Raw genomic sequence first — 27,670 nt, 5'->3', positions numbered from 1 at the left:
TTATTTATTTTCTTTTGATAAATAATAATAATAATGCATAGAGAATATGGCAGTAACTTGTTAAGAACTGGTTTGAAGCAACTAAAATGATAAACATTTGACTTTCAAAGTTTTCACTGACAAATACCATGGTGTATTCCCATGTTTTTTTATGACATGACCAGTGACACCAGTGTAATGACACACTTTTGGACATTTAACAACATGTTTTGGAGCATGTCAGTTTACGTTAAAATTGCAGTTTTCATATTTTTCACTAAAACGCAAAAATGTACCACAGTACTGACATGGTAAAATTCTAAAAACTATTGTAGTGTGACCTCCGACACAGCAGATGGCAGAGTACATGTTTCCCTTTCGGTGACACACTGTTTTGCTCTCTGAATGTCAGTGTTAGCCTGGATTACCTAAACAGCTAATGTTAGAGTTAATATGGATAAAAAGAAGAAACCATACAGTGTAACAGCGTCATCGGTGAGTAATTCGTATCTTAAATTTTAAACAAGAGGATTTAAGTTTTGTTTGTGTATTATAGTTAGCTTACAGCTGACTTGCATTTACTTGCATTGTGTGCCTGTTTTTAAAACTGGGAATGATGGCTTGATTCTTTTTAAATCAATTAACTAACATCTACTTTATTTACATTTCAGTTGGTTGATTTGAAAGCGGAATTATATCGAAAACAGGAACAATTTAAGCACGACCGGCTTGGCCAAGATGCAGGAGCCGCACAGAAGTCTAAAACAAAAATCAAAGTAAGACACGGACAGTTAATGACAGCTAGGTATGATCATTGAATTATTATGTAAATACGCCTGTTTTGTTTGACTGTGTGTTTATTTGCTCATAGAAACCCAATATCTGGAGCAAACAGAATGAAGGAGTCAATGCTCGAGCACAGAGGGACGTTCAGCAAACTGCAGAGGAAGAAAACACACTTGATAAATCCAGGTGAATGAACTTTAAATGGATACTGCAATATTCTCATTCTTTATATTTTCTTAATTCATTTTCTTTTGCCCAAAATGTAAAATGTATAATCCTAACCCAAAATGTGAGCCTGGACCACAAAACCAGTCATAAGGTTAAATTTGACAAAACTGAGGTTTATACATCATATGCAAGCTCAATAAATAAGCTTTCTATTAATGTATGGTTTGTTAGGATAGGACAATAGTTGACTGAGATACATCTATTTGAAATCAGAAATCTGAGGATGCAAAAAAAAAATCAAAAAGACTGAGAAAATCACCTTTAAAGTTGTCCAAATTAGGTTCTTAACAATGCATAATACAAATCAAAAATTACATTTTGATAGGGCTGGGTAAAAAATATTGATTCTCCGATTTTAATCGATCTTCAGTTTAACCCAACGATATCGATTCGGGAAATCCGAATCAAAGTGAAAGGGTGCAATACTTTGACAAACTAAAGTTAATGGGTGGTCAAGATACGTTGGAGCAGTATTAATTAAGATAATAGCCTAATATTATAACCTAATAAGTATATCACTTACCTGACCAGAAATGGTAAGAACAAACATTTCCTCAGGCAGTTTTTTGCACTCTTCTTTTTGATTTGTTGTAACTTTTAGCAGTCTATGGTACTCCAAATGTTTTTCCTAGTCCGACCGATTAGTACAGTCCAAAACATGACAGTAACTGAACATTTTCAGCTGCAATAATCAGCAAAATATGTGAGTTTTGTTTGGTTCAGTGGCATTGAATACGTTTAGTGCCGCCAATATGGCCGATTGATGATGCATTGTAAAAACGCTCTCTATTAATGTTTTCCATTTTTGTCTTATGAAGGCAAAAATTGGAGGAAAAGGCACGTCTTTATGAACAGATGACAAAAGGAGATTTCCCAGGTATATGCTTGCTGGCATTCCCAGATTCAAATTTTTCTTGAAACAATTTTCCTCTGCTTTTTAGTGTAACAAAAATGAACTGATAATAAAGTAGACTGCATTTTTTTTTAAATATTATTAGATGAGGAGACTGAAAGTCTTTTCCTGGTGGACTTCACCCAGAAGATCATCAACCAGAGGAATGAACCACAGACACACACTGCGAATATAGCAGGGGACCAAGATGGAGAGGACTCTGATGTGAACATACCTGTTCCACCTCCGCAGAACGCAAAAGAAGAATGGTACAATTCATTGAGAAATGTGTTTTAAACCTGATGAAGAGACAATATGATTTGAACTCTTGGTTTTTGCAGGGTGGACTATGTCGATGCATTAGGACGTTCTCGAAGATGTCTGAGAAAAGACCTACCAGATTTTCAGAAAATGGACCAAGAATTCCAGAACAAGAGGTACATTTATTGTTCTTACCTTTGTTGGTTTTTGTATGTAACTGATTGCCTTTGCTCCTGCTCAATCCATATTTGTTTTATTGTGTGCAGGGTGACTGGAGCTGACAGGACACTGTTATCTGAGGACATGAGGAGGGAGATGCAGAGAGAGCAGTGGGAGAGAGAGGAAGAGGAGCAGATGAAGAAACCTGTTGGACCCATTCACTATGAAAATATCAAAGAGCAAGGTGATTGAGAGGAATGAACTCCACACACACAGAAACCTGTCTTTTGTGTAGAAAATGTCTCTAGTGCTTCTATGAGTGCTGAATTACATCTTCACATGGATTTTTTTATTTTTTATTTCTGTTTCAGAGGCCAGAGAGCTGGGTGTTGGCTATTTTGCTTTTGCCCATGATGAGGACCAACGAAGAAAACAAAGAGAAACTCTAGACATGCTGAGAGACCAGGTCAGAACAACTGAATTCAATGAAGTGTTGCAAACTCTTTTCCAAAGAAGAGTGAGCTGCCTAGATGGCATTTTAAGGCAGCATAAATATGCTTAACAGGATAGTTCACCCAAAAATATAAATACTGTTATTAATTACTCCTTATGTCGATCCAAACCCGTAAGACAACACAAATTAAGATGTTTTTGACAAAATCAGAGCTTTCTTACCCTTCATAGACAACATGGGTCCTGCCACGGGTCAAAGCACAGAATCGTAATGAGGACATCATTGAAATAGTCCATGTGACATCAGTGGTTCAATCGTAATTTTATGAAGCTACAATAATACCTTTTGTGTGCAAAGAAAACTAAAATAACAACTTAAAACTATTAAACAATTTGTTCTCTCCCAGGTCTGTCCTTTTACAATTACGGTTGAACCACTAATGTTATATGGACTATTTTAATGGTGTAAAAATATCTTGATTTGTGTACTGAAGCTCAACAAAGATCTTACGGGTTTGGAACAACATGAGGCTGAGTAATTAAGGACAGAATTTTCAGTTTTGGGTGATCTATCTCTTACAAAAAAAGGAAAGACTTTTTCAATATTGACCAATAACCAACATATCACCAGTATATTGTGCATCCCAGTTTCTGAAGAGCTCTGTGAACTAATTCAGATAGTGTTTTTATCATTCAATTAAAAAAGTGTATTATTTATTTAATTAACAAAACATTGATTAACAAAATACTCCTGGCTAGAGTGTAAATTCTCTCTTTCTCTCTGCAGACCACAGATCAGCGCAACAAACGTGAGCAGCTGAAGGAGAAGCGGAAAGCTCTGCTTGAAGCTCGACTCGCTAAAGTGAGGATGAGGAAAATGAAGAAAAGCAAGCTGGAGCCAGGGGATGAAGAAGAGGGTGTGTTGCTAAACATAAGTTAATAGCGCTTGATGTGTATAAGTGTGTTTGTAATGAATTCTAAGTCATATGTGGTTGTTTTTGGATCATGTCTGATGTTACGTTATAGCTGCTGCTGCTGCTGATGTTGCTGAGAATGATGAAGATGATGAAGATTTGGTTGGACCTCCAGCCCCTGCGACAGTGCGGAAAGTGGAAGTGGAGATTCAAGAGAGAAAAGACACCAAACCTGGCGTTCCACATGTAAGAGAGTGGGACAGAGGCAAAGGTACATGATTGTGCTAATAAATTGACGTGATATTCCTGCGTTTGTAACAATATCAAAATCTCATGATACAATCTTGATATGAAGTCCATGATATGATATTTTTTGTCAAATGAAGACTTGAGAGGGTTAAAGTTAAATTCTTCTGTCTAATGCACTTTAAGAGTTCAAAATTAAGAGCTCCAACCCATGTTCTTAACTTAGAAAACTCAAGTCGGAAAAAAAGTCAGTGAACTGACTCTCTTTTTGTTTGTGGTATACTGTCTCAGTTGAAATTCATTTACACTGGTGTTTTAGGAAGCCAAACAAATTAGAATATAATAATAATAATAAAAATGTTATATTATTGTTATTCCTTTTTACATTAATAGCCATATATTGTAAAACAATTACACTGTAAAATAAATGAAGATGAAGAATTTCTACACTTGAAAGAGATTTGAGTTTGGACTGCAGTAACGTTGCCCATTTAAACCGCTGACTGTCAGCAATTCATACAGCACTTTTAAGCTTTTATTTTGACGGCATAAGCCATTGTGTTTCCAAACACACACTAAACTCACAGAACGTACACTAAATGAGTTCACTGCGTTCACTGTGAACTGAGCCGTTCTGAGGCGCGGAAAACGCCGGATCACGAGCTGTTCGCCTAAAATAAAGTGTGTGCTTCGCTTTGAAATGTGCTGCGAAAACAGAATTGAATGTATTAAGCCATATTGTGCTTTCGCTTTTAGTTCGTTTAACAAATACTATGCCGAAGCATAATGGCCCAAAACACAACTTGAAAGACCTTTTATGTTAGAAGAAATTTAAATATATATTATTCAAAAAACTACACTTTTTCACTTTTTTTGTTTCATATGTGACCATGATGATATCGAGATGCTTTGCTATCATGATACCATGATATTGATAATATTGTTACATCCCTACTGCCTTCCTTTTTATTTACATTTGCTTCTTAAAGGTGCACAACTTAAGCATTTATTTCCTTTCCCAGAGTTCTCCTCCGGTCAGTGGACCAGTCGGCGTCGAGAAGAGCGAGACTCAGAGTTTGCTCCTCCTTCTGCTTATTATGCAGATGACACAAGAGCCAATTATAGCAGAGCAAAAGACAAAGGGCAGAGCAAAGGAAAACTTGCCTTCAAGTGGTCTGAATCCCACATGTCCACAGAAAAAGACACAAAGAACATACCTACCACAAGACAACCTTCTGACATACCCACATATGCACAACCTTCTCAATCACAGACTGCTCAAACACAGAGTCTGGACGACCTGTTATCATACTACAAACACTCCACATGAATGTGCAAGTCTGAAAATCATTTGGGAAACTATGAGAGGTGACAAGCTGCATCAGTTAGTCTGGATGGATGTTTTAAGCAATAGGGACAATAAAACTTTGTACTAAAATGTAACTGAATTGCAAAGTCAGAATAAAAAAAATGACCAGATTTTTGTGCATATTTTATTTCATCACTATTTGTTCCAATGTCAACAGCATTCTTAACCATAATTAATTTTGTCATCAGTTGTTTTAATAGCTTGTAAAGAACAGAAGTCACTCTTGTCCATAAAATTGTCAATTGAACATGATAAATGAAAGCTGAGAACTGAAAAGTCCTCTTTGTTAGTTTTCCTGTTCTATCAGTGTTTTTTTTTTTTTGTAAAATTATTTGAAATCCTGGCAACTTAAATGTGTTTCTGCATGTTATGTACACTGGGCAAAGTTTATGAGTTACACCTGACTGCAGTGTAACTGCTTAGTTACTCAGTAGCCTGTAATGAGTTGCTTTACAAGTTACTTAGTTCACATGTAATGTGAGTGTATTCCATGTCATTCAAAAGAGGACATTAAAAGCTATATATTGGATAAAATTTAACGTACATTCAAATCGCAGGACGAGAGTGACCTTTGATCCGAAGGATATCCTGTCTTCGCAGGAATGTACGTGTGAGCATTTTGTATCAACCAGAGAGAAAGAGCAAGGAAGGAAGGAAAATAGAGTAGAAAGTTGAGGTGAAGAAGAGAGAGGACAGTAAAATGGTTCATATGGAAGATTGAGAGGCAGTTCTACTTTTAGTTTTCTCATATTTCTCCGTTTTGTTCCTCCTTAAGATTAAACCAAAGTACGAAACCAGTTGAATGCAAGGAATATGGTAAGTAGCTATTTCTGGTTGTGATTATCACATGACTGTAGTAACATGCTGTTCAGCCATCTGCTGATTGTAGTCAGTCGCAATCGATGTTAATATTAAGTTAAGCTTTAAATATCACGAAATGTAGTTTTACAGCATGCATTAATAGTTACGTTGTTCATTGTTAATGTTCATTCATAATGCATTACTGTAAGTAAATGACTATGACTAAAAATGAATATACTGGAATATTACCTCAGCAGATTTAAGCTCTTATAAATTTCACAACACGTATTTGCTAATAAAAACCCCATGAGTGACCCGAATGCAAGCATTTTTTTTTTTTTTTTTTTTTTTTTTACATAATTCGTTCGTTCATTCTGTGTGGGTGTTTTAGGAAGGTTCAAATGCAGAAGAAGCACTAAGTGTAAGTGCGAGCAGCATCAAAATCACTGATGTGACTCAGGATGGAGAAGTTCTGACGTTTGCCATCACGTCTCAGAAAGTAAGACGCCTAGTAAATGCATAAAACATGTTTTAGAGACGTTTTGTGGAACGTTACAATATAATTAAAATGTCTTTCCCTCAGTTGAACAGCAGTGTTGGGGTGTGTGTTTTTCGAACATATGAAGACTTTGACTGGCTTCAGCAGAGTCTTTTCTCACAAGAAAATCTTCCTGGACTTCAGGGAATTATAGTGAGTGAATTCTCCAAAACTCAATTTACAAGTATCAGATCTGTGAACTAGAAAACATGGTGAGTAAACGAGACTAAAATGAGGTGATTATGCCCACAGTTTCCGCCTTTGCCCTCTAAAGCATTTCCATCACAGACAAACACGCAGACCAAAGCACTCAAACAACTTGGTATGTATTATTTGTATATGCATAGGCAATTTAGACAAAAATATATTTTGTTTCTTATGTAATGCATTCTTTACATTTTCTGTTTATGTGTCCAGGGTTTCTGGCTCTTGGACAGGATTGGCAGAGTTATTGTAAAGCTTTGGAGTTTTATATCCAGCAGGTGGCGGCACACCCAACTCTCTGCAAATGCAAAGCACTGGACAGCTTTCTTGTTAACTCTGAGGTTAACTATAAACACACAAATACATTCATTAATTCAAATTCTGCATCATAGCCTATTGTATGATTGCTCTAAAGAAAATACAATAGCATATAATATGCAACCAATACGGCTACCTGTTGGACAATTCAGCTAAAACCAACTGTAGGTCTCACAGTTAGAACATGATAGCTGCTTTCTAGCTGGTCAGATCTTTGTTGATAATCTTTTGTCATTGCATGTATTTTTGGACTAGTCTCCAGGAAAACAGCGAGGCAAGAAAGGAATCTTTAATCGCCTCAGTCAGGCTGTGGAGGAGATGAGAAAGGAAAGTCATAAGGTAGGCCTGTGTGTGAATGTGGGTTTATGAGTTCATTAGTTGTTCATGTGAGTGGTTTATGCACCATTGGGTGGGAAAGTGACCTATGACGTATGACTATACAAACATCATAAATCTGTTAATGTGATTTATATCCCATATATACTGTAAATATATAATTTAATACCCCCAGGATGTGGACAACTTCTTTCAGAATGAGAGGAACAAAAACACAAATGTTGCTGCGTTGTCAAAAGTTGCCACGGAGGTACACTATTTAAGCTGTTTTCAATTTCTATTTGGCCAGCGGACTGTCATTTTATTATACATTGTGAATTTTTTTGTTCTTCTCTTAATAGAAATTACTTGATGTTGTCATGACAGAGCAAAGTAAGTCATTGCATGCAGTTTACATACAAACTTCGTACACATTATTTAGGAATACAGTCGCTATGTGTGTGTGTCTGTGTGTGTGTGTGTGTGTGTGTGTGTGTGTGTGTGTGTGTGTGTGTGTGTGTGTGTTTTACAGAGCTAGCTTTAGCCTGCGGACATTTCTCCACATCTCTTCATCTTTGTGTGAATCAGGACGATGCAGATGCTGTAGCTTTCTCCAAGTAAGAATTTACTAAATAAAATGACCATTTGTGTCTGCATTAAAGATGACATTGGATGCCCATTTTCCACAAGTTGGTAGGATCATTTAGGGTCTTCATGAAATGTTTGTAACATACTTTGGTTCAAATTTCTCAATGGTCATGTAAAACAAAACCTTTTACCTTGTCAAAAATAGCTCTGTTCACAACGACCTGTTTCAGAACATGTGTCTTTAAATGATAATGAGCTACTGCTTACCCCGCCCCTCCTTTTTTAGTGTATTTGGTTGCACATTACCATCAGAAACAAAACTAATCCACTGCGTCAGGAGAAAATGACTCTTATGTTTACTTTTACATTCAACTAAAAAATACCTGCATTGCTTACAAAACATTTTTGTCACTACAGCAGCTCAAACACAGAGAAAATGGCAGACAGTGTACAACTGGCAGAGGGCGGGAATATGCTAACACAGGACAGTCCATCAGTGGTTGTGGGCGGGGCCTGAGCAATATGACATAGTACTGCTGAGAAAATCAAAACAGCTTAATAATTGAGTCTGTTTAGGTTTTTTGGGGATTAAAAAATGGAGAGAACACCATGTAAAAGTGAATTTGCATCTGATGTCCCCTTTAATGTGCACAAATTGAATAAAGAGAGAATGTGTCAGAGAATTGCATGTTGATGTGAATTGTTGGTCATGGGAGGATAATCAATTTATTCAGATGTTGTGTTTCTTTAGGATTTGTTTGAAGATGTCGGATATTATTGAGGCAGTAAAGGTAGGACTTTATATGCAAAAACGTTAAACACAGTTAAAGAGTTCTTAATCATTCCTCTTTATATACAATTGTTTAATATTAATAATTGGATTTTTTTTTTTGTATCTTTAGCGAAACTTTGAGAAAGCTGCCAGTAACAACCTGTCCACTCTTGGTTTGGGTCTGGACCTGGAGTCTCGCTACCAAGAGGCAGAGAAAGTATGTTTTACTCAATGCATCAGCATGGCTATGGTTATGTGTACTATTTCTACAACATTGAATACAGAGTAACATGGATACAGTTTCTGGATACAGTATTATCAGTTACTTTGTCTATTTTTGCCCTTGCCACAAAGTAGCTTTGCTTCCCTAACAAATCAATTTTAAATTATTCAGAATGACTTCTATTAGTTTTTAATTAGCCTTTATTAGCTTCTTAATTTCTATTAGTTTCTTTCTATGTTTTCCATTTAATTTTAGTTAAAGAATTAGTGATTTCATTGTGTTTTAAGTTTTTTTTTAATTTTTATTTCATGTTTTTGTTATTTTAGGTTTAAACTAAATGATAATGAGAAATGCTGACTTGGCAACTAAAATACATTTTGTTATACATATTTTATTTCAGTTGATGTCTATTTTATTTCATTTCATTTCATTTCATTTCGGTTAAGGTTTAATTTACACTAGCAGTCAAAAGTTTTTGATTGTTTTAGATTTTTTATGTTTTTTTTTAAAGAAGTCTCTTCTGCTCACCAAGCGTGCATTTGTTTGATTCAAATTACAATAAAAACTTTACAATTTTGAAATATTTTTACTTTTTAAAATAACTGCTTTCTATTTGAATATATTTAAATATATAATTTATTCATGTGATTTCAAAGCAAATTTTTTTTAGCATCCGAAATCATTCTAATATTCTGATTTGCTGTTCAAAAGAAGTAGAATTTAATTTTTGTCAGGTTTCTGAATATGAATATAAAGTTCATAAGAAGAGTATTTATCTAAAATAGAAATCTTTTGTAACATTAGTAATTCCTTTATCATGACTTTTGATCAGTTTTAAGCATTCTTCCTAAATAATAGTATTAATTTCTATAATTTCTTTCCAAAGAAAATATGTAAAAAAAATGTATAATGTTACAAAAGCATTTTATTTCACATAAAACTTGATCTTTGGATCTTTCTATTTATTAAATACTCCTGAAAAAAATGTTTTAAATATTGATAATAATAATAAATGTTTCTTAAACCGCAAATCAGCATATTAGAATGATTTCTGAAGTATCATGTGACACTGAAGACTGGAATAATGATGCTGAAAATTTAGCTTTGATCACAGGAATAAATTACATTTTAAAATATATTCAAAAAGAAAACATTTATTTTAAATAGTAAAAATATTTCACAATTTTACTGTTTTTGCTGCACTTTAAATCAAATAAATCCAGCCTTGGTAGTGTATTTCAAGGTTTTAATTTTAGTTCACTATAATAACCCTGTAATATATATATATATATTGAATGCAGTTTTATATAAAGTGTAATACATTTGGACTCAAGACTGCTTTGATAGTTGTCCATTTCTGCTTGTGTTGTTACAGGAGATGCTCTTCAGAAGAACCTGTAAACTGATAGAGCTGGAAACAGTTAAGAAGAATACAGAAAAAGCCAAAGCCAATAAGAGAGAAGTGGTATGTTTTAATCTGCATTATCTACCATTCAGACTGTCCACACTGAAATGTCTCTGTCATGTGTAACTGGCAAAATTCAGATTAAGTCTTCCTGTGTCTACTGTAGATGGAAGCATTTCAAGAAGCGGTTGAGAAAGAGTTCAACCAGATCTCATCTGTGGCTAAACAAGAGGTAAATAATGGGACTGATATTAAATCCAATGAAGATTATCTGCTGAATGTGTTACCTAAGATGTTACGTTGGAAATTTGACCAACCTCATGACATGACTTCTTGATCTGATAATCATAAGTCATGTCACAAGGTTGGTCAAGTTTCCAAATTGTACATTTATAGAGGATATACTATAATAATTACTGGACTAATGTGTGGCAGATTGAGCGTTTTCATAGCTCCCGAGTGAACGTGCTGCAGAACTTTCTGATTGGCTGGTGTGAACAGCAGCTCAACACAGCGAAGGAGTTTGCTGAACTCTACTCTCAGCATCTGGAAGCTTGCAGAAACATGTACTCAGATTGAATGAAACATAAGCAGGCAGTAGATCATAACAAGCTGGTAATGTTATCAAACTATGCTCTGTAAATTCAGTTTATTCTCATCTTTTTAATCTCTTTGATTGTACTTAATCTTTTTCAGTCTTTAAAATTGAAAGTCATCTAATTTGAACACCAATGTAACTACCAGTTCTAGATTAGGCTACAGATTCATAAGTGAACTTTGTCCTATGTCTGCTTGCAATAAAGCTATAAAACCCATGCCTGTTTCTACTTTGAACACTGCAAGTCACTGAGGTGATGGCTGAATAAATATTGTACAGAAAAAAAATGTATAGTGAGTTGGTGTTTGTGAAACTTTCTCATTTGAATGAGAAAAGTAAATATGATAGATCCCTTGTGTATCTGCTATTGGTTACATAATTTTTTAAGACACAGCCTTTACATACTGGCTGTGTTTTTTGCAACTGGTCCCAGTATGGATGAAGAAGGCCAGGAGCCACAGTTGCAGTTATGCAAAAGAGTTTAATGATGACAAGGTTAATGAAGTCAGGCAAACAGGCCCATAAAAAAAAGCATAAACATACAAAATCAAATTACAGTCTTGCCGAATTAATTATGTTTGATATTCTCCCACAGCATATCTTAAACTGCTTATAATTAAATCAACATAAAATGTCAAGCAAAATAAAAAAACTTAATTCTGGGCCTCTTCATTTTTGGGTCACACTTTTTTAAGCCTTAAAATGTAATATATTTTGTTCAATAATATTTTTTGGGATTATTATTTCAAATTGAAATGGGAGTTTATGATACTATGAAATATTTATAAAAAATGTATGAGCTATGGTCTTTTTTTGACTGCAAAGTTTTGTTTTTTACATTTTTGTGTGTTCACACAAAATTCACATAGCAAGTTGTCATCTCATTCTAATTCTAAAGAAGCTCTTAAAATTACTGAAAAGGCCCAGAGGATTAATAATATAACAATTCTTTACAAAAAGTTGATTTACGCAAGATTACACAAGGTAATATTATATAATATAGTATTTTAAATGTAGGTAAAAGTAAAATACAGGTAAAACAAATACAGACATACATTATAACATCTTAAACTGCTTATACAAGAAAAATAATCAAATAAAACCTTTAATAATGATTTTCTGTAATTATTGATCGATTAACATTGATCATTTAGAAATTATTTAAAAAATGATTTATGTAAGATTACAAAACACTAATGATTTCAAAAGAGATAAACTAGTAAAATATTAAGCTATATTTATGACATCAGTGTGCAATTAAAACATATTTACATTGACCCGGTGTGGTTGCTTCCACCGTCCTTTTATGACTACACTGTAAATAATTATGATTTAAGTTGTAAATAAAACAGAATATCAGAGTGCATTTTAAAAGAAAATATTATTTGTGACCCTGGACCACAAAACCAGGTTTGGACATATAACCAGAGTAGATATAGTAGATATAATAGAGTATTTTTGTGCCTAATGCACACTTCCGGTTTTCTTACAAGTTTAGGAAAGTTTTTTCGTGACGTCCTGAAGGGTAGAACTCCTTGTATGGGCATATCTTCCGGGAAAGCACGCCCACGCACACATAGTTAAAGCAAGAGCAAGAGCGCAACACGCTTCATTCACTGCGGTCACACCATCTGCGCTTCGTAAAAGTGCGGTCACGTCATCTCCGCTGAATACTACTATTGTTCTGCATGTCCTGTATGTTATATACTGTATTTATTTTAATTACATACCAAAATCAAGACGAATGCTATTTACATTAAAATATATCCATGCTGTATAGATATTTAAAATCAAATTGTTTTCTTGAAAACTCCAACAGATTTTGTTCCTCATCTCCTCAAGTTCCACTGTGGTGATTTTCAAGTTGTTTTACAGTATCATTTTTTAATAATTTCATTCAAAAGTCGACATATGCTATTGACATTGCTTTATAGATATAATTTTTATTTTTATAAAAATATGAAATCAAATTGTTTTCCGAAAACTCCAACAGATTATTGTTCCTCATCTCCTCAAGTACCACTGTGGTGATTTTCAAGTTGTTTTACTGTATATTTTTTTTTTATAATTTCATACCAAAGTCGACATATGCTATTGACATTGCTATATAGACATTTTTAAAATTCATAAAAATATGAAATCAAATTGTTTTCGGAAAAATCCAACAGATTATTGTTCTACATCTCCTCAAGTTCCACTATGGTGATTTTCATGCAGCTTAACATGCAGTTTAATTGTTTTAATAATTGCATATCAAATCTGGACCAATACTTTTTAATGTTTCTCTATAAAGACATGATTAATAAAAACATAAAAATATGAAATCAAATTATTTTCTGAAAACTCTAAAAACAGATTATTAGTTCCCCTTCAGTCAAATCACTACGATGTTACATTGTGAACTCGCCTGAGAGACCAATCATCTCTGAGCCTTATTCAAAAGTCCAATGAACATTGGCGAGTGGTATCTGCGTGCCAAAGCCACTCCACCCGTACATACAGGTATATAAGATGGCGGCACGCACCACTCATTCAGATTTTCGCTTTCAGAGCCTCTCATGCTCAAGCCGACAGAAGAAAAAGAAGTGTTCTTGTGGGCGGCCATTTTCACGGCCTCAACAAAGCCTCCTGCTCTCCAGCAAACAAGCCCCATTGAGTGCACAGTGGTGCCGCGGTTTCCTCCCTGGGCAGACCGGGACTAAAAGAGCAATTTCTCATGGCTGTGTAAGATGTTCTTTTAAGAATGGCTTTCTGGCCGTGCGTTTGTGGGTGCGGCAGTTACCTCACCTTTCTGGACGGACGAACATGCTGATGCGGCGTTCACAGATAATTCATGCGTTCATTGCGAATGCATGACCATGGCCACGCTGAAGTCTCGCCGCTCGTTGGTTAAACCATCAATGTTTTTCAGCCTGCGGTCTTCCGCACCTCAGTGTGGTCCCACCGAGATGCCAGAGCAGTACACTACCCTGCATGCCAGGCTGAGCGTCTCCTTTGGCACACAACAGGAGAAGGAGATGTCTGTTGCAGCATCAGAGGGAGAGTCTGAGAGTGAGGATGCCATCCCAGCGGTGCAGCGCCCCTCCTTGGTTACTGCTCCGCCGGAGGTTGACGCCGAGGTCTCGGCTATGCTCCTCCGAGCTGCCAGGGGGATTGGTCTGGAGGTTCCTCTGTCTTCGCATTTCCCGATTCCTCCCTTTGCCAGTCACCTCTTCTCAAAGTGACACTGGCACGCAGCTGACCTCCGGGACTCAAGTAAGCCTTTCCCCCAGAGAGCCTCCTTGCACAGACTATGTGCAAGTCCAGGGAGGATGAGGTGTAAGTCTTGCTGGTTGCGCCACGGGAGTGGCCCACCTGGACTTAGGTCTCCCTCGCGTCAGCCCCTCCCTGTTAGGGCAAGGATTGGCACCCACAGACCTTTCCGGCCTTCCTCAGGCCGTGATAGAAACTATCGCTCAGTCCCGAGCCCCATCTACCAGGCAGGCTTTTGCACTGAGATGGGGTCTGTTTGCTGACTGGTATTCCTCTCGCGGAGAGGACCCACAGAGATGCACCATTGCAGTAGTGCTTTTCTTCCTGCAAGAGAAGTTGGAGCACAGGCTGTCCCCTTCGACTCTCAAAGTGTACGTTGCTGCTATCGCAGCGTATCATGATGCAGTAGGTTTAACATCTCTTGGTAAGCACCAACTCATCGTGAGGTTCCTGAGAGGTGGGAGGAGGATCAATCCTCCCAAACCACACCTCGTACACTCTTGGGACCTCTCCGTCGCCCTCCAAGGCCTGCAGGACGCCCCATTCGAGCCACTGGCGTCAGTTGAGCTAAAATTTCTGTCACTTAAGACAGCACTCCTGACTGCCCTGGCTTCCATCAAGAGGGTAGGGGACCTACAAGCCTTCTCTGTCAGCGAAGCCTGCCTAGAATTCGGGCCTGGCGATTTTCACGTTATCCTGAGACCCCGGCCCGGCTACGTGCCCAAGGTTCCCACCACGCCTTTCAGCGATCAGATGGTGAACCTGCAAGCTCTGCCCTTGGAGGAGGCAGACCGTTATCTCCTGTGTCCTAACATAAGGACTTCAGGTGAGTGGGAGGTTGGCTGGTGTCGGCTTGCTGCACCATTCCCATGAGGATCCGTGCGCTATTTTCCCAGGATGTATCCCCTTGGTGAACCCTGGGTCCTTCATGCCCCGCATTCAGGGCTAGTTGCGGAGTAGTTCCTGACTGTGCTCCTGCCGGGTCTCCTTCGCCCCGCTGGTTGTGGCAATATATGTTTCAGTATTTTCCAGTGGTCAACCAGAAGGCCTCTGTTTCCCTCATATGTCCCTAAGAACTTATGGATATATTGAATTATTTTTATTTCCACATGGAAAGATCTCATGTGCTCCGCCCCCCAACCATGCTTCAGTACAACTGGCATTCTTGTGGGGTCCCCCACAATTGGCCCCCAGGACGTTGGGAAGGTTACATTAACACTCCCACCTGCTAGCATGTATACCTGCCGGCACGTGGGTTTGTGCGTAATGCAGCATCAGGGTCGTGGCCTGTTCCATGGGTCTGTTCCACCTGCTACCTTGACACACTTCCCACATCTTTTTTCAAAAGTGTGCTTAGCTGTTTAGAAGCAGATCTCTTAGAAGTGGTGAACACCTCACTTCTTTCTGGGACTTTTCCAAACTCCCTGAAAACTGCAGTTGTTAAGCCCCTTTTGAAAATGAGAAATCTTGATAACACTATATTGAGCAACTATAGACCAATATCAAATCTTCCTTTCATAGGCAAGATTATTGAAAAGGTTGTTTTTAATCAGCTGAATCACTACATAAACTCAAATGGATACCTGGACCACTTCCAATCTGGTTTCAGACCACATCATAGCACAGAGACAGCGCTCATAAAGATAATAAATGATATTCGCCTAAATTTTGATTCTGGCAATATATCAGTGGTGGTATTACTAGATCTCAGTGCTGCGTTCGACACAGACGATCACAACATTCTGCTAGATAGACTGGAAAACTGGGTCGGGCTTTCTAGGATGGTTCTCAAATGGTGCAGGTCATACTTAGAAGGGAGAGGCTATTATGTGAGTATAGGAGAACATAAGACTAAGTGGACGTCCATGACATGTGGAGTCCCACAAGGCTCAATTCTAGCGCCGCTGTTGTTCAGCTTGTATATGCTTCAACTAAGTCAAATAATGAGAAAGAACCAAATTGCATATCACATGTAGATGATATCCAGATTTACCTAGCCTTATCGCCAAATGACTACAGCCCCATTGACTCCCTCTGCAAATGCATTGATGAAATTAACAGTTGGATGTACCAAAGCTTTCTTCAATTAAACAAGGAAAAAAACAGAAGTCATTGCATTTGGAAACAAAGGTGAAGTTCATAAGGTAAATGCGTACCTTGATGCTAGGGGTCAAAAAAACAAAAAATAAAGTCAAGAATCTTGGTGTGATTCTGGAGTCGGACCTCAGTTTCAATAGCCATGTCAAAGCAGTAACTAAACCAGCATACTATCATCTCAAAAACATTGCAAGAATTAGATGTTTTGTTTATATAGCAATTTCAATAGCATATGTCGACTTTGGTATGAAATTATTAAAAAAGTATACAGTAAAACAACTTGAAAATCCCCACATTGATACTTGAGGAGATGAGGAACAATAATCTGTTGGAGTTTTCAGAAAACAATTTGATTTCATATTTTTATAAAAAAAATTGATATCTATAAAGCAATGTCAATAGCATATGTCGACTTTGGTATGAAATTATTAAAAAAGTATACAGTAAAACAACTTGAAAATCCCCACATTGATACTTGAGGAGATGAGGAACAATAATCTGTTGGAGTTTTCAGAAAACAATTTGATTTCATATTTTTATAAAAAAAAATTATATCTATAAAGCAATGTCAATAGCATATGTCGACTTTTGTATGAAATTATTTAAAAAGTATACAGTAAAACAACTTGCAAATCACCACAGTGGTACTTGAGGAGATGAGGAACAAAATCTGTTGGAGTTTTCAGAAAACAATTTGATTTCATATTTTTATTTAAAAAAAAATTATATCTATAAAGCAATGTCAATAGCATATGTCGACTTTTGTATGAAATTATTAAAAAAGTATACAGTAAAACAACTTGCAAATCACCACAGTGGTACTTGAGGAGATGAGGAACAAAATCTGTTGGAGTTTTCAGAAAACAATTTGATTTCATATTTTTATTTAAAAAAAAATTATATCTATAAAGCAATGTCAATAGCATATGTCGACTTTTGTATGAAATTATTAAAAAAGTATACAGTAAAACAACTTGCAAATCACCACAGTGGTACTTGAGGAGATGAGTAACAAAATCTGTTGGAGTTTTCAGAAAACAATTTGATTTCATATTTTTATTTAAAAAAAAATGTATATCTATAAAGCAATGTCAATAGCATATGTCGACTTTTGTATGAAATTATTAAAAAAGTATACAGTAAAACAACTTGAAAATCACCACAGTGGTACTTGAGGAGAGGTAGAACAATAATCTGTTGGAGTTTTCAGAAAACAATTTGATTTCATATTTTTATTTAAAAAAAATGTATATCTATAAAGCAATGTCAATAGCATATGTCGACTTTTGTATGAAATTATTAAAAAAGTAAACAGTAAAACAACTTGAAAATCACCACAGTGGTACTTGAGGAGATGAGGAACAATAATCTGTTGGGGTTTTTTCAATTTGATTTCATATTTCTATGAATTTTTAAAATGTCTATATAGCAATGTCAATAGCATATGTCGACTTTGGTATGAAATTATTAAAAAATGATTCTGTAAAACAACTTGAAAATCACCACAGTGGTACTTGAGGAGATGAGGAACAATAATCTGTTGGGTTTTTTTTTTCAATTTGATTTCATATTTCTATGAATTTTTAAAATGTCTATATAGCAATGTCAATAGCATATGTCGACTTTGGTATGAAATTATTGAAAAATGATTCTGTAAAACAACTTGAAAATCACCACAGTGGAACTTGAGGAGATGTCGAACAAGAATCTCGTTGAGTTTTCAGAAAACAATTTGATTTCATATTTTTATGAAAATTTTAAATGTCTATACAGCAATGTAAATAGCATTTGTCTTGATTTTGGTATGTAATTAAAATAAATGATACAGTATATAACATACAGGACATGCAGAACAATAATTTGTTGGAGTATTCAGTTTGATTTCATATTTCTATGATTTTTTAAAAATGTCTATATTGAGAAATAAATAATAGTATTGGTCCGGACTTTGGTATTCAATTATAAAATAATGAAACCGTTAAACAGCATGAAAATCCCCACAGTGATAGGTTGCAGGAAAATAATCTGTTGGGGTTTGAAGAAAATAATTAGATTTTTATGTTTTTTATGATTTTTTGCGCATGTCAGATTAATAGTATTTTTATTTGGGAGACAGAGATAGAGAGATTGTTAATAGCATTGGTTCTGACTACGGCATGCAGTTCTTAAAAGTAGTTTAGTAACATGAAATGCGCCGCGTTAGGTTGGAGGTGTTTGTTACCGTAAATATCTATATAGGCACTTTTACGAAGCGCAGATGGTGTGACCGCAGTCTTCATTCGGCTGCACTGCTGCACGTCTCTCAGAGAGAATGTCTCTAAAAAAGTGTGGTTTTGGTTATTAGGTAAAGATAACCTTGCTCAGCCTCCCGAAAGAACCCAGCGTTATGTGAACAGTGTATACAGCTTGTTTTTACTGGGCAGAAACGGAGTTTTGCAAGTGTGTTTGTTGAAGAATATTTATATTTATCGTTTGATACTGAAAGATGGAGCGGTCCCTTCCAGCTGTAAAGTCTCTCGGTCCTGATTCAGAACTGCAGCTGGTAAGTGAAATGTCATCAAATGTCTATATTTTGTTGACAATCAATCAATCAATCAATCAATCAATCAATCAATCAATCAATCAATCAATCAATCAATCAATCAGTCAATGTTTAGCTCCGCCCACGGCGCGCCTCCAGGAGCTCGGCTGTTTTCGGAGAGAATGGTAAAGCTGTCTCTTTCTTTTATAAATATAATTTATACTTACTTATAATAATATCTATTTATAAATATGATAAGAGTAAAGTCTTTTGGAGATATGAAGAATGCATTACTACTCTATGGCTACTTAAGATTAACTTGAGATCAAACTGTGTTATGTCCCCAAATGAAGTTCTTAGGCATACATACTAATCAGAAACTAAGTTTTGATATATTTATGGTAGGAAATTTACAAAATATATTAACTTAATATCCTAATGATTTTTGGCATAAGAGAGAAAATATATATATTTGACCCATACAATGTATTTTTTGCTTTTACTACATAGAATTCAATGTTTAATTAAATGGGTTACTTGCTGTATCTTTCTGCGTAAAATTAGTTTTTACACCATATTTAGAAAGTATTCCTTCTGCTTCTTCGCGGGAGGAGCAGGTTCTTTTTCCTTTTGCAAGATTTATTTTGTCCAGTTTACAGCAGGTGATGTTCTTTTGAAGAGTTTCTTGAGGGAACCGTAATACACCATCGAAATGAAATGCTAGGCTAACATGATCCCATACATAATAACGCTCAAGCACAGGTCCAACCTCTGCTATTCTGTCTTCTTTATTCAGTACCAGTTTAAATCTAATGGCATCACTAATGGCTTGTGCTTTCCAGACAATTTGATTTTCCTCATAATCTGCAAATGGGCTTTTTTCAATCTTAGGGAAATTCTCAAACTGCTTATTGTCATCAGGATTGTGAACGAGAACAACATACATGATCTCCTGCTTGTAAAACACTGTCTTATACTCCCTAAGAACTGGGTCTTGGCCTCCACACATTTGCTCCTTGTATGCTTCCATGAGTTCTTTCAGAGGAAACGTGAATCGAAAGTTGCCATAGCGTGAAATTTCAGTGTGGAATGCAGGTGATGTGGTATATTTGCTGAGGAATGGCTCCTGTTTTTCTTTTTGCTCTTGGGATCTGTTTGGGAACACCTTCTCCAAAAAACGCTCCTCAGCTGCTCTTATATTCCCTTCATCAATCTTCAGACTCCACCATGATAAGTTCTCATGAGCCTTGAATCCCCTTGACTCCAAGATTTTCAGAAGATCATCGTTGTTAGTGACATGAGTCATCTCTGAGATGTGAAATTCAATGGGGGTTGGGTAGTGTGGGATGTAATTAGTCAGATTTTCAAGTATTTTTAGTTCATAGTGTCTTTCCAATTTTTCAAAGTCACGCTGTATTTGCATGACATTAGTATCATCCTGAAGTGCGTTTCTCAGATCCTCTATGCTTATGTGTCTGTCATGGCTGACCTCAGGATAGTCACGATTATTTATTCTCCCAGTAAAGGCATACTGGAAAGATAAAGATTTAACATCTCACTTGTATCAGCTTTGAATACATTTGTAGATACATATTTTGCTTTTAATTTAAAAACACAAAAACCCTTTCCACTCTATGCATGCTGTTGTCTCTCATGCTCCACCATAGAAAACAAACAGAGCAACACAAAAATGTTTTTTTAATCTGCAATCTTTACTTTTTAGATTAGATTTGGTTTTAGTCTTGATTATGTTCTGAAATACTTTATATGAGTCCATGTCCTTAGACATGATTTTGATTGTACACTAACACATCAGCATTAAATTATACTAACAACATTTTTAAATCAAATTTAATTTAATTAAAACAAAAAGGAAGTTTTCATTTATTTAGTTTTTTTCTTCAATATTCTTTAGTATTTCATTATTTCTCTTTATAGAAGACTGTTACTAAAATTTCTTATTGATATAAGTTGTCAAGAATTGCTTACTTGTCTAGCTGCCTCTGCCATTCTTTGAGTTTTAAGCAAGTTGTGATGCTGTTGGTCTCTATTAAAAGAGGAAGCTAGTGCAATGCTCACATTTATAACGTCGTTCATTCTGCCACGCCTGTGAGGGCAGGGCTGTTTTAGAGACCATATCTGATGTATGAAATGAGATCATGCCTAATCGTGTTGTCTGTGAAAATAAACAGCTGGGAAAGAAATCGCATGTTTATATTTATTAGCTTTGTCTCCTCTGAAGCTGGGACTCTGAATAGTGTTCTGTGTTCATCTGTGCAGCCAATGACAGAACAGTAAACATGCCGTTAGAACTAGCACAGTTGTCACTTGAGACACCAGGGACTTAACCACAGAAAAGTCAGGTTCTTCCCAGCAAACATTTGGACGTGTATTGACCGTTGAAAAGACGTCCGTCCGACACGTCCCGTCATGGTTGAAAAATAGTTCCAAAATGGAAGTTGAACCGACGTCTTTTCTGGCCGTGAATTCCACGTCTTTTCTGGCCGTGAATTCCACGTCTCTTCAGCGCGTCCATGGACGTCAGAATTAGTCTTCTTCTGGATGTTTATATGGTGTGTTTATGCATAAGTGTAGGCATATAAGCCTGCATATAAAATAATCATACACTAATTGTGTTAAATCGTAAACAGGCGATTTTGACGTTTAAGCATCTAAACTTGACAAAGGTTCTAAAAAGGGCCAAAATCGGCCCAGTCATACCGAAACGTCTAGATAGAACACGTTATAATCACGTGTAGATCAAACAACACATTACTTTACTTATACATTTAAGTACTTAATATAATTAACTGCATCTGAATATAAGGTTAAGGTTTGATGCATGCAATTATGCATAATTTATAGTTATTACAGTAACTACATGTAACAAGGTCACTGTAAAATAAAGTGTTATATTATTAACATTTTAGTAGTTCATTACAAATGATCAAAGATAATGGGATGAACTAAAGTCACAATTTATTTATCACATTTATTTTATGGTTTTAATACAAATTCACCTGGGAAACAGGAAAAATTAACATGTTCATCACGAAACAAATTCAGTTTCATAACTAAATTTAAGGAATTGAGCTGTCACAAATATCTCCCACATCTTTTTCACCCGAAAACTTATTTTTTATAACCCCCACCCCCTGCTCTTCCTGGAGCATGTTTTAGATGTTCAGCCATAGCGCCATCAATTTCCGATTCCGTTGAATTGGGGTTCCACCTCTTCACAGCATCTGAGGGAAGAAAATATGAATGTAAAAAGCAAAAAGTTAAACAAGCACTTATTTTTAAAGTGTTTTTATCTATCAAACTAATTGTACAATGCAGTCGAACAAGACTTTTCCCATCCATTTCATGAACATGAGCTTCTCTGAGATACCAAATGATTGAATGTTTCACCAGGACCACTCCCTCTCCTTAGTCTTCAAAAAGTCTAAAAGTAATGTAGTGACACTCTTATGGAAATAAGATAATTTGTAATTATTTAAATTTGTCTAATTTTTAAACTGTGTGTCATGAATCAACATCTCAGAAAAATGTTATTCATTTCAAAACAAAGTGACGACTTAATTCGTGATGCAGGATGTTGATTTCATACATGTCCACATATGAGAACACCGGGACTAAAACATGTTAATTATGCGTTTGGACATTTCTGATAAAAACAGGTCTTTTAAATAAGACACAAGGAACATACGATGTGTTAGGGCTGGGCGATTAATCGAAAAATAATCGAAATCGACATTCAGAACCTATAATCGTTAAAATTTTTCCAGGAAGATTATTTCAATTACTTTCCCTTTAAAAAACACAAGCGCTCCGTTCCGTTATTCCGCCGACATGTCGATGGAGAGCTTAAACAGTATTTATTTTATACAGTAAAAAGTATTTTTACAGGATATACAAGGGTAATTTTATTTAGAGGAGATACTGCTTATTTTCTACTTTTAATATGAAAAACATTGAAAATTATTTATTTTATTTCCAATAGTGCAAGTTATTTATTTTCACTAATTTAAGAAAAAATGTGACTTTTCGTTTTAAGCAATGCTTGCTTTAATTTCAGTTGTTCAACACTGATGTTCAATTAATAATCATAGATCGTAGATAGTGTCTCGCTTGTAATATGTGAACATATTTACTGTACAAAACTTGTCAGTGAACTATGAGGGCAAAAAAATAATTATTATATAAATATAATTAAATATAATTTTATTAATAAATAAAATAATCGTTCATTAATCGTAATCGGGTTAAAATGTTCAATTAATCGAGATTTTGATTCTAAGCCAAATTGCCCAGCCCTTTTTCCAGCTGGCCACCACCCTGCATGTTGAATTTTGCCATTAAGGCATTTGACATGATTCTGCGAAATAAACGATTCAGTCATAATATTAAAATGCATTGTAAGATCAGTATTACAAATTAGCAGTACTGTGCAGCTTGCCAATTGCATGCAGTGTTAAAACATACACTTTCACAACCACTCTCTATCATGTAATAAGTGCTCTATCCCTATCCAAAGTTTTTGTGACAAGTAATGACTCATTCATTTCTTACACTAACATGTTTTTATATCTTGTTTTAAGTCCTACGAACAACCTGATTTAGCACAGACATTACAACTTCAACACAAAAACAGGCAATTATATAAGTAGATATAGTGTGTGACAGAATTATAGTATTACCAAAGGTTGAGGTTATTATTGTGGATACTGTTACTATTGTCATTTTTTTCTGAAATACGACACAGCAAAACACACAAACAATGCTAGGTAAATACATACCTGTTCATACACAGTCTCTGACTGACATTCGGCCAACTCTGGACAGTTGCTGAACCTAAAAGTGACACCACAATCAAAATAATGTAATAATGTTTTGGAAAATCAAGAGCAAGACAGAATTGACAGCAAACAAAAACAATGATATCGATATTGGCATTAGATTATCGATAAACAACTACTTGTACCTCTAATAAAAGATTTACAAACGGACTGTTTGCAAACTTTGCTTTAATGAATTTCCCATAAATGGCCTGCGTTTCAAACACCATATAATATTCCTTACTTGCTGATGGCATGGGGTAATTATCTGGTTCCACCTATTTGAAATTGTAAAACACCAAGGCAGGCTCCACTGTCCCCTCGGATTCTGAGCTGCTGTCCTCTTCCGCTAAGGCATCAACTCTTGCCCTTCGACATCTCCAGTTTCTTTGATAGTCAGAGGACATGTTTAGCAAATCTGAAATTACAAAATACTTTTAAAGCACTTATTGAAGTCAGCCATGCTCAAATTAATTTACAGATTTCAGTGAATTGTTCCTGAGCTCCTCCTACAGTTTTAACATATCACAGTCTTTCATTGCATTTATTTTCAGAAATAAACTTTCAGAATGCTACATCTGAGTAGTACTTTTTAATTTAATTTTTAAACATGTTTAATCAACCGATGTGCTCTTATGTGCTGCATGTCATTGATGTCAAAGTACATATATACATTTAACTATTGTTTTTTCCCTTTTATAGCTTGCCTAATAATAAAGAAATATATATATATATATATATATATATATATATATATATATATATATATATATATATATATATATGCGCCACAGATGAGTTTCTTTTTAGGGTTAAAAAAGACCATAGCATTAAACATTACCTTTTAGCATACTAGCTAACTTTAGCCCAAGTTAATTTAACTTGACAGTGTGCTTATACTTGCTTTTGGTTCCTCCGAGTAAAACAAGTAAAAATAAAATACATTAATAAAATACCTCAAAATGTACTTACCCATCGGTGAATTTTTAATGATTTGGAAACTCAAAAAACTCTCTCCTGGTGTACGTTACGGCTCACTCCTCTTCTTCTGGTGTTTTTGGCGATTTTGCCAAACCAGCATAAAAAGATGCATTACCGCCACCTATTGATCTGGAATTTTGAGTATACAAACTGTCATATCTCGAGATAATCTGCTATAGAGATACCATATCGCCAGAATTTGTAACAACATCTTGGCAGCAGTTTTTGCATCCAGCTCAGACTTTAAATTGTGACTTACTTATGTATATAGCCTATATATATTTAATCATTAAAAACGAAATAATTAAATCATATTGTAATGTATGGGAAACTGATGGAATAATGGGTAAATGCAGTGATTTCACACTTAACTACAAGCAATTTGTGAATAGAATTTGACATAAAACAAGATGTAAAACAAATGGAAGTTTTTTAAATAAAGATTTCCGTGCTGGTTTGCATGGGTCTTACTAAACGTTTAAAGGACGTCAGTGGACGTCTATTAACAACCTCTTATGAAACTACTTTGGGCACTTAAATTAATTACTGTAGTATGCCAATGTGAATGTGAATGTAAGCACAATTGCTTTTGCATAATTCTTAAGGATTTTATAGAGGTTGACGATGGACTATAAATGCACGTGTAAAAGACGTCACCTGCTGGACGTCCTTTCACAACCGGGTATATTTTGAACTACACTCAGCTAAAAGTCAAAGTAACAACTTTACATGCAACCACATATAATTGTAGACATGTACAAATGCATCTGAATGCATTTTTAAGAAATATTTTGTGTTAAAATTTTTTGCATATTTTGTCGTCCTACCGCGACTATTTTTGGCCAGGGACAGGACGTCGCCGTCGGACCAATGTTTGCTGGGTTATGATATGTCTTTAATAATGAGTTGCAAACAGGGTTTAGTAACATAATTGTACAACACCCCTGACATTCTACTGTTCCTTTGATCTGTTCCCAATAGTTCCATACATTTCCTCAGCATTGTATTTTTTCTGCAGAGTACCATATGTTAAATCCTCCTAAAGAGACATAATGAAAAGATCATTAAAAACCGGCCAACAAATTAATTTGTTAATTGTGTGTTGAAACTTACCAAATTATTTTCCACATTCATCTCTCCAGTCTTCGTTGTTGCTTTTCTGTAAGCTTTAGAAACAGTAAATAATTAAAATGTGCTCATAGAAATGTATTTGTGACTTGCGTGTGCAAAGCCAGTGATGGGAATAATGGCGTTATAAATAAATGGCATTACCAACCTTTTTATTTTATTTTTTAGTTACAAGTAATCAAGCGTATACTCTTTTCCCCATTACAACGCCGTTGCCATTACTGACAATAAAATGTGGCGTTACCATAATTTATTATAATAATTATAACTTTATTTTTCTGTTCATCTGAATGGATGTGCAATGTACCTGTATTTGACGAACCATAAACTCTAGTGTGAAGGCACACGACTAGCTGTCGCTTTGTCTGACACGCACGCAAATAAAGATACAGAGCGAGAGAGTCTTATACACCATGCAGAATTGATGCACTACATGTAAATGATATTCTTTAGTGTACTTTCTTGTCAAAATAATGGAGTTCCTTTTTCTTCAGCTATTAATATAGTAAGTGAGCACCAGCCAATGAGTGCTCACTTATTATCGTCCCTGTTTTGATTTCAGCAAATCAGTTCGAGTAAACGCAGACAACGTGATTAATATTCATGAACCAACAGCTTATTTAAGCAATAAGGTACGAGAGGCCGTGCTGTATCGTGAATAAATCACGGCTGAAGGGCGTTGTTAGGCACGACGCGAAGCCGTGATTTATTCACGATACAGCACGGCCTCAAGTACCTTATTGCTTTTATAAAACGGTTACCACACAATAAAAATATTAAAATCAAAAATATATATTAATTTATATTAGTGGTGGGCCGTTATCGGCGTTAACGTGCTGCGTTAACGTGAGACTCTTATCGGGCGATAAAAAAAATATCGCCGTTAATCTATTCTCAAAGTTGGGTTGGGAGCTGGGTCTAATGCTGCCTTCATGTGCTATCGTAATTATGGTAAATACCAAAATCCGACATCGAAATTGCACATGAACACCCACTCACGTTGTAATTTCCACTGGAAAGCTCGAAAACTTTTATGATACCCGAGTTGCCGAGATGGGATAAACTTTGACCTTTCAACATGGCGGACAGTAACGAAACCATAATGAATGGTAAACATTGCATGATGTTAAAAGTAAAAAAACTTATATAGGCTATATAAAATATACATACTATATATAGGCTTATATAAAAACGTATATATAGGCTAGCTAAAATAACCATTAGTAAGTATTGTCTTTAAAACAACTGTACTATTCATGATCAATAAGATACAGCCTATAATTTACCGTTTGCGTTTTGATGCATCCTGTAGCAGATGCATTAGGGAGTTTATAACCGTTTTAAAACTTTTACCTAAGTAGCATGTGAGGGCAAATTCCGAGTTCGCCATGTTTCTCTTCACTACGACAACAAAAGCACCTGAATACGACACACTGGTAATTTCCACTTCACAAGTGGAAAGCATCATCTTTCCCATATCACATGAAGGCAGCATAAACTACGCAAGATATGATGACTTTCACCTTGATAGTTTAACGCGGATGACGTATACCTAGTCGAATTGCACTGTAGGGGGTGAGAACCAGTCTTCAACTTCTGTGAAATGACCACATCAAATGAGACGTGCAAACATGAATGCAGCTATGAAGCCGCTTCAGGGCAGGTGCGTTGCTAGACCCTTTTTACTGGGGCACATGAGTTATAATTTACTTTGATAATCCCGAAATAAAGACATTAAACTATATGCAACAACTGAATTGACGCTTCTAAAAGCAACGCAGTTTAACCCAAGACTATGCACGCA

At 35.7% G+C, this 27,670-nt stretch overlaps 2 protein-coding genes and 1 long non-coding RNA gene across 3 annotated transcripts; 2 read left to right on the top strand and 1 right to left on the bottom strand.

The window, feature by feature from the left end:
• The first annotated feature begins 366 nt into the window (after positions 1 to 366).
• Positions 367 to 5,397, top strand: ccdc174 (coiled-coil domain containing 174). Its single transcript, XM_073852290.1, has 11 exons — positions 367 to 474; positions 651 to 755; positions 851 to 951; positions 1,812 to 1,870; positions 1,992 to 2,154; positions 2,227 to 2,322; positions 2,413 to 2,549; positions 2,677 to 2,771; positions 3,546 to 3,675; positions 3,785 to 3,943; positions 4,941 to 5,397. Exons 1-11 carry the CDS (start codon positions 433 to 435, stop codon positions 5,246 to 5,248), a joined length of 1,395 nt encoding a protein of 464 aa, XP_073708391.1. The 5' UTR covers positions 367 to 432; the 3' UTR covers positions 5,249 to 5,397.
• A 324-nt stretch (positions 5,398 to 5,721) lies between these two features.
• LOC141347279 (sorting nexin-5) lies at positions 5,722 to 11,266 on the top strand. The gene is made up of 15 exons (XM_073852291.1): positions 5,722 to 5,891; positions 6,063 to 6,103; positions 6,480 to 6,587; positions 6,672 to 6,779; positions 6,879 to 6,948; positions 7,044 to 7,171; positions 7,404 to 7,487; positions 7,660 to 7,734; positions 7,826 to 7,856; positions 7,996 to 8,080; positions 8,803 to 8,842; positions 8,954 to 9,040; positions 10,422 to 10,511; positions 10,618 to 10,683; positions 10,887 to 11,266. The coding sequence occupies exons 2-15, from the start codon at positions 6,101 to 6,103 to the stop codon at positions 11,028 to 11,030; spliced, it is 1,119 nt and encodes a 372-aa protein (XP_073708392.1). The 5' UTR covers positions 5,722 to 5,891; positions 6,063 to 6,100; the 3' UTR covers positions 11,031 to 11,266.
• Positions 11,267 to 23,239: 11,973 nt separating this feature from the next.
• Positions 23,240 to 24,454, bottom strand: LOC141347710 (uncharacterized). Its single transcript, XR_012357411.1, has 3 exons — positions 24,002 to 24,454; positions 23,719 to 23,773; positions 23,240 to 23,297 (listed from the first exon to the last, which is right to left on the bottom strand). It is a non-coding gene; the product is annotated as an uncharacterized lncRNA (long non-coding RNA).
• Between the last annotated feature and the right edge of the window lie 3,216 nt (positions 24,455 to 27,670).

The sequence above is a fragment of the Garra rufa genome, chromosome 12, assembly GCF_049309525.1.
Source record: "Garra rufa chromosome 12, GarRuf1.0, whole genome shotgun sequence".
NCBI classification, from domain to species: domain Eukaryota; kingdom Metazoa; phylum Chordata; class Actinopteri; order Cypriniformes; family Cyprinidae; genus Garra; species Garra rufa.
Note: the sequence above shows the minus strand (reverse complement) of the source record. Positions and strands in the feature narration are given on the sequence as shown.

What these genes read in the sequence shown, in the direction of transcription:
- ccdc174 (XM_073852290.1), top strand. Translation starts at nt 433, where the DNA reads ATGGATAAAAAGAAGAAACCATACAGTGTAACAGCGTCATCG. An exon ending in ACAGTGTAACAGCGTCATCG is followed by an intron (nt 475 to 650) that starts GTGAGTAATTCG and finishes TTTACATTTCAG; the next exon opens with TTGGTTGATTTGAAAGCGGA. An exon ending in AGAGTGGGACAGAGGCAAAG is followed by an intron (nt 3,944 to 4,940) that starts GTACATGATTGT and finishes TTCCTTTCCCAG; the next exon opens with AGTTCTCCTCCGGTCAGTGG.
- LOC141347279 (XM_073852291.1), top strand. An exon ending in GCTTTCTTGTTAACTCTGAG is followed by an intron (nt 7,172 to 7,403) that starts GTTAACTATAAA and finishes TTTTTGGACTAG; the next exon opens with TCTCCAGGAAAACAGCGAGG. An exon ending in GCTACCAAGAGGCAGAGAAA is followed by an intron (nt 9,041 to 10,421) that starts GTATGTTTTACT and finishes GTGTTGTTACAG; the next exon opens with GAGATGCTCTTCAGAAGAAC.